Source organism: Parus major, chromosome Z, assembly GCF_001522545.3.
Source record: "Parus major isolate Abel chromosome Z, Parus_major1.1, whole genome shotgun sequence".
In the NCBI taxonomy this organism is placed as follows: Eukaryota; Metazoa; Chordata; class Aves; order Passeriformes; family Paridae; genus Parus; species Parus major.
This window is the reverse complement of record NC_031799.1, coordinates 7,197,389-7,204,643: the sequence shown is the minus strand read 5'-3', so window position 1 is coordinate 7,204,643 and position 7,255 is coordinate 7,197,389. Positions and strand designations below refer to the sequence as shown.

The window sequence follows — 7,255 nt, the reverse complement described above, 5'->3', positions numbered from 1 at the left end:
AGCAACATTAGCCGCAGTAGACAGCAGGGGTTATTGGTGGTTTGGTGTAAAGGTTTTCTGGCATTTATCAAGGTGAAAACTTGTTTGGAGGGCTGATCCAAAAGTGAACAAGTACTGTTTCCTGGTAGTTGTTTGGTGTTCATTCAGTGGAAAGTGCAAAACTGTCTGCATAAAAGAGCAGAGCTTGTGATCACTGGTAAGGAAGACCACTATTGTGGTAGTTCTAATTTAAATGGGTTTAAATTACTGTGGGATTGCAGGCTCAGTATTTGGGTTTCTCCTGAGAATTCTGAAAGCTTCATTTGCTCACAATGAACTTAACTTTTACTTTTTAGTCACTGTTAAAAAGCATAAAAAGTTTGTAGATACCCTGTGGGCATTCACAGTTGTTTCATGAGAAACTTCTCTGTCTTAAAAGACTATCTTCTGTTTTAAGGCCATTTTTAAATTTTGACTGTTGAGAGAAGTAGCTTCCTTGTGTGAGAATTTAAGGATATACTTAAATTCTGGTCTGGTTGTGTCAAAGAGACTATTAGCCCTTTCCACTGGCGTTTTGCACTAGTGACCGTGATGTCTGAGATCCTGCATGTGAGTTAGATGGTATTGCAGTGGTGAGCATTCACTGCCCCGTATTTTGAGTTAATTTTTTGTGTTTATTCTAACTAGGAATTTAGTATTTTGGTTTGGTATTCCCTTTTGCCTTCATTAGAAAGGTTTTTTTGCATTTGTTGATTAAACTTAATTCCAGTTTGACAAAAAAGAATAGACACAACATGAAGAAGATGAAGGAATCCTCTTGAAATTCGAGTTCAATATTATCTTTCAAAGTCATCTTGTATCAAAAAATGCCTTGCTGCCTAGTAGTGTAAGACTGTGCATGGAACTTCAGGAACAGCAATTTTCTTTTTTGTAGTTTTTTTAAATGCTGCTTATTGATGTTTAACCAGTCAATAGTTCATTGTCCCCATTATGGGAATGTATCTTATGTGTGCCTGGCTTGCTAAAACGTCGCTTTCTCTTTAGTGTGCTAAGGTTGTTCCTTCAGGCTTTTGCACTTGAGATTCTGGGGTGACTTACCTCCTCTTCTAAAATTAATTTCTTCTTTCATGGCAGTATTTCAGTTATCTCTCTGTACCTAATATCTGTCACACTCAAAACTGTTTCTGGTTGACTGTTTCTGTGTTTAACAGCTCCCATTTGGACTTGTACCTCAGGCTGTCACAAAACTGTTGATCTTGCTTCTGTGCAATTTCTGTAAATGGTGTTTAATGTTCTATTGTTAGATATTGATATTGATAATTGATAGTGATTGAAAATAATTTTGTTACATGATGGCCCCTACCATGTCCCCAGGTAAACTTCTAAACCAGGTAGCTGGTTCTACTCTTAAAAAACTTATTGGACAGATAGGTAATCAGTGCTCCGACTTTGACAGAGGATAGCATTAGAGTGGGTAGGCTGAAAAACAAGGTTCAGTGGCCAAGTTGGAGGCAGTTGGGTGCAGCAGGGTTTGGGGCACTGTTGTTTATGGCAGAGAGCATATGGGCTCCGTGAAGAAGGGTCGCAAATACCAGATTGCAGAAGTTGTTGCTTCTTTCCAAACCTCTGTCTGCCTTCGCTCCAACCTGCCTTCTCTCTTGTGAAGAGAGAGCAAAGAAGGGAAAATAATGTGGAGATAACAGAGCTGGTCAGTGTCAGACTTAAACTAATCTGTGTTCTTGTCCCAGCAAAATGCTGGGAATCTTTCATCTACTTTGATGCTTCTAAGAAGTCTTGAAAAAATAAGTCCAGAAATGTCTTTTAACACTTCAACAGTGAACTGGGGTAAAGGGAATAATGAGTGGTGAGAGCAGGAAACAGAAAGTCATTAAAGTAGAACCTTCATAAACAGGTGTTATCATGTCCTGGAGGTACTGCTCTTGCTAAGTTTGGGTGGTCTCCTGCAAGTCAGGAGTAATTCTGATCCAACTTTCAACAAGACAGTCATGGGTAATTCCGATCTGTGGACATCAGTGTTTTGGTGATGTTTGGTGATTATAATTTTTGTGTGCTCTGGTAGATTGGCAGTTGCTTGGTGACTTATAATTACCACATAATTTTTGTCATTAGCGTGGTTTTGTTCTTGGAGTGCAGCTCTTGACCTCCTTCTGTTCTTGTAATACAAAATAGTATTCTTACCCTTACTCAAAAGAACCTAAACAGATTGAGTAAGCCTTATTTAAAGCCCCTAAAAGGGTGGATCAGGAAACCTATGCAGAAATATATTACATATAAGAAATGGTAGGTAACACTTTTTGTAGACATTTTCTGTGTATATTCTTGAATAACACAAAAATTTTAACACCTTTTTGAGAATATACAATGTGCAAAAATTAAGCTATTTGTTGTATCAAGAAGCTCATAAACTGAGGCTGGTAATTAAAATTTGAGGAAACAAATACTTGTTTTTGTTAAAACAAATGAGTATTTTAGTGGATGACAACATGGAAGTTGAGTTACTTGATTGGGATATTTTTCTATCAGTAACTGTGATGAAGGGTGGGGCAAAAGGAATGTGTGATCAGAGATTGGCAAAAGCACAGAAGGGTTAACAGGTGGTCTGAGTCAGAGAAGGAAACAAGTGGAGTATTTAAACTTCCTCGCAGATAAGGAGTGAGAGAATTGCTTGAGAGATCAGGATACTCAGGGAGGTTGGGATTCTAGAGCATCTTAGGAAAGAATGAGACAGTAGAGACAAAATCCTGTACTATGTCTAATATGTTGGCAATAGCAGTGTTTGGAATGAGTATTTAAGGTATTTTTAATTCTTTTAGTGGCATTTGGAACTACTTCATGAGAGACAGAAAAGACAGCAAATAATTGCAGATCCTACAAAATGCATGGTCTTAGATGAACCAAGGCTTACTTGAGAGTGTTAGAGAAGCATATTCAGTGTGGGAACTTGGGAAGTAAATTATATTTAACTTCAGCTATGGTAGTTTTGTTCAACTGTGGCATTCTTTAATGTGACAGACTAGTGACTGGCGGCTCCTCTGCTGTTGCTGTTAAATGGTGTTTTCTCTCCTAGGGTTTGGACGTGGCAGAGGGAGAGGAACGGGGAGGTTTTCAGCCCAAGGCATGGGGTAAGAAACATGTAGAGCACAGATTTTGGCAAGGATCAAACTCAGTGGCAATATTAATTGACGATGTTGCCACTGTATGTATGGATATTTGGATATTGCTGTATGTTTGATAAACCAACACGGATGCAAAAATTGAAAAATCTCTTAGATGATGAATGGAATATCTTTGTTTTAAAGTAGTGTTTCTAACTAGGCACACCTATAGAATCCTAATGTATGTCTACTCAGCAATAATACCTCAAACTTGGAGAGCCATACCTGCTATCAGTAGCAGACACATGGTACCTTGGAGTCTGAAAGTTGTATCCTACATATAGTCACAGGTCAGTTTAAGACCAGATTTATTTCAGTGTGATGTAGAATGTGCCATGAACATATATAAAACTTCTAAGTGGAATTCTAAACTTTCTTCTGTTTTGGGGGTTTCATTTTTTAGCTGTTTGGACTCCTATGGTCCTTAAAACACAAGAAGTTATTCAGCAGCTTAAAAGCTTGCTCTCAGTTTTGTTGGAATAACTTGGTTTATAGAAATGTAATCTCCACTACTTTCACTCAGTGTTTGCCTTTAATGGCACTTCATGAAACATCAGTGAAGTCATGATGAACTGGAGTCTTGTTCTACTTCTCTAATAATTCTTCTTGTTCATACTTGCAGATGATGGACTGAAAAGAGGTTTTTTCTTCAATAATGCTTTTTCACCTTTTACCTGCATCTGTGTATTTTGACATTGGTGTCAGCAGAGCACTTTGAAATAATCTTACTGGTGCTCTGAAAGGACATGGTACTGCTTACTTATCAGCCACCTGTTGAAAAACTTACCAGTTGAGAGAGTCTTATCATTGTATGTATAAACTAACGCTTTATAACACTGGGAGGAATAGGGATTATTATTAATTGGTTTTTCAGGAATTTATTTGGTTCAGTTTCTCCACAGGAATTTTGTTTACCAATCTCTTCACTTTTTTCTTCTTCTTCTCTTTTCTTCCTTTTTATCTCTGCTCGTAGAAGAATTCTTTTTTTTTTAAACTAAAAGCTGTCAAGATAACTTATGTGGAAATCAAGATGTTAGATCTAATACAGCTTCAGCTAAAAATTATGACACTTGTGCTCGTTGAATGACCCATGTGTTCTCTTCCATTTCTTAACTTTCAAAACTCTAGGACATTTAATCCTGCAGACTATACGGAGTCTTCTGTCACTGATGGCTTTGGGACAAAGTCAGAGATCTGGGAGACTGGTCAGAATGATGCAGATGATGGAACTGGTAAGATGCTTCAAGAAGTGGAAGGATTGGAATGAAGACCTGTAGCAAATTGCAGCTAAATAATCATTCTGTTAGTGTTCAATTAACTTCTGAAAATTTGTATACATCTCTTGTGACAGAGATATTAGGTGATTCTTATGTTTAATTGCTGCTAATATGCAGAGCCTGAGTGTCTCTCTGGTGAGAATGAAGGGAGGCATTTTGCAATTCTTTTGTTATAGCACTAGCAAACCCTTGAGAGACAAAGGAACGTGAAGAGTCACTGGAAAAACCTTTTATGTAAAGAAGTGTTAAGATATCTAAATACTGCTTAAGATCTCACCTAATGTAGTTAAGGAGATAAGTCCTCATAGAATTGATTGGTCCTCAGGCTTTAGGCAATGGGGTGTGAATATCTAAGAAGAAAAAGAAAAGAAAAAGTTTAAAAGTTTAAAAGAACTCACTCAGTGACACTGAGATGGCTTTGGAAGCTCCAGCTGCACAATTCAAAAATGTAAGGATGTGAGTCTCTGGATGGAGGAGAGTTCCAAGATCTGCAACTTTTGAACAAGAAAAAAATTATTAACTAAAGCACACATAGACACTTCAATTGAAGCCAAAAAGCCGTTGACCTGTCTGAAGATCAAGGCAGATGTATGTTTCTATATGAAGTTTCAAGTGAGAAGTACACACTTCCAGCTAAAAGCAAGAGACTGACATAGTTTGGAAAAGAACGATTTGGCAATGGTCTCATGGTGATTCAGAATGAGGAGGGTGGCCTGCTTATCTGTGATGGGAAAAATGGGCTACTTGCTTCTTCCTGTGGCCTGTGACAGGAGATGAAGGCAAAGGAAATCTTATATTAGACTGAAGAAAGTCATGTATGGTTTTTTCCTCACTTGGGAGCCACTGAATGAATTTCTTTAACTGCAGTGATGGTTGACTCTTCTGATCTCTTCATTGGTGAAGAATACTCAGGTGATTTTTCATCAACTTGTGTGTCAAGTGTGGAAGGTGATCTTGAAGGGCAGAGTGTGCTCTGTTGAGCTCTGCTGTCAGCCACTTGAGAGGCAGCTTTCTGAATGTCTTACAACCCATTTTCCACTTAACCAGAGAAGACACAACAGGCTCAAAGTTAAGGAGGCCTGTTAAGCAGCTGTCTTGTCACTCTGATTGCCTTCTAAACCAGTGGAAGAGTGACTTGGAGCATATCAGTGGTTGCTAATGGGAGCATTCTTGCCAAATATGGTATCTTTCTAAGGAATTGCTTTTTAAACTACTTGGTGCTGTAGCACAAACAGAAATACATCTTTTGTTTTCACTCAAGATATGTAATGTCTTGAAAATTCCTTTGAGGATTCTTATCTTATTGTTTGCTACCTGTTAGTGAGGAGCAGGGTTTGTTATCACAAGTATTGCAGAGGCTGTAAGGTTAACTAAGTAAAGAAAGATCTGTATGAAAGGTGCTAGGAGATTGGACCAGAAGTAAAGAATCACTGGTTTGTTACTACTGATTGCAGCTGTAAGGATGTAGCTTATGTATGACTTGTGCTCTACTTCTGAAATGAACTTGAGTGTTCTGAGACTCTCCTTGCTAACTCAGAGTAGCCTCCAGGTGTCTCTGTTAGAGCACCTCTGTCTCCTTGCACCTCTTTAGTGTTCATTAAGGGAAGAAATCTGCCTAAGAATAAGAGTAGCTTGGTGTGGGTAAGTGGATCCCTCTAACAGCCCGAATGTGTCACCATGAGACGTGTGCTGCTGACAGAGTGATGGAAATTGAGTTTTGATGTGTGGAATTTCTGTTCAGATGCCAAGCACATTTTTGCTGTTCATGTCACCAACAACCACACTGGATTTCAATAACACAGTTTAAGGCACGCATGGAAATTTGGGAGCATTGTAGGAAGAAAAGCTGTGAGAAGGCATTTGGGAATTTTCCCTGGCCTTGTCAGATGAATGAATGAATACCTTTGAGGTATGAATGAGTGGGTGTCACTGTGAGGCAGTTCCTGCAAAATTACTTGGTTGCTGGAAAATTAAAGCAGACTAGGTAAATGTGAATGTTCTTGTTGGGTGTTAAGTACCTTTTTGTTGCTAATCTTAATTTACTTTCAAATGAAAAAGGCACAGTAAGTGACAAAACAAAAATATCTCTCTAAAGAATGCTTTCTTTTATGGTGTTGCTTCTTTAGACAAGCCCTAGGAATATCTGAAAGAAGTCCCTGGGCCAAAAAGAATCACATCAGAAAGAGCTTTAAAATTGAATCATCAGTTTTCTCCAAGTGGGTAGCACTTTCAACCTTGTGATGGAAAGCATCTTGAGGGTTTTTAGAGGAAGCTACATCTGGAGTGGTAATTTTAAAGCAGAAGAGACTCCTGGGAAGGAACATAGAAGCAGTACTATGGGGGGACAGTGGCAGACAAGGTATGGGGCTGGAAGTGTATTGCATAAAGTTGGTCATTAATTGACTTGTTAATCCCAAATATTAATTTTCAGGTTTTCGCCCTAAATTTACAGTGCTGTTTTCTTACTTACAAATCAATGATCCAGTTAAGTTCCCATTGGGGAGCTAACTAAAGTTTTGAATGCGTGAACTACGTGTGAATGGAAAACTATAAAGCTTGCAGTAGGCTTTATAAATGTCAGGTAAGAGTTTATAGAGGAAGGACAGGAAGGAAATCCCTCTCTTTATTCTTCATTACCCAGTCCCATTTCTTATTTAATCTAAAAAGAAGGTAAACAATATTAACGCTATTACTTGCAAAACTAGTGTCTTTCATCTGCACTTACATTAAAGAGGAGTAATGTGTAACTGCCTACAGAAATAAGAGATCTTTGGTTATCAAAATATTTTCTGAAGATATCATACAAATCTTTGTGACATTCTG

The 7,255-nt window shown here is 38.2% G+C and overlaps 1 protein-coding gene across 5 annotated transcripts in view; it reads left to right on the top strand.

The window, feature by feature from the left end:
• The window catches only part of UBAP2 (ubiquitin associated protein 2), a 90,536-nt gene that overhangs the window by 40,668 nt on the left and 42,613 nt on the right, over positions 1–7,255 (top strand). For all 5 annotated transcript variants that reach the window (XM_015653253.3, XM_033520337.1, XM_033520336.1 and 2 more), the window contains exons 7-8: positions 3,068–3,122; positions 4,284–4,387. In XM_015653253.3, the coding sequence (XP_015508739.1) occupies positions 3,068–3,122; positions 4,284–4,387 (159 nt within the window). The remainder of the gene's footprint in view (positions 1–3,067; positions 3,123–4,283; positions 4,388–7,255) is intronic.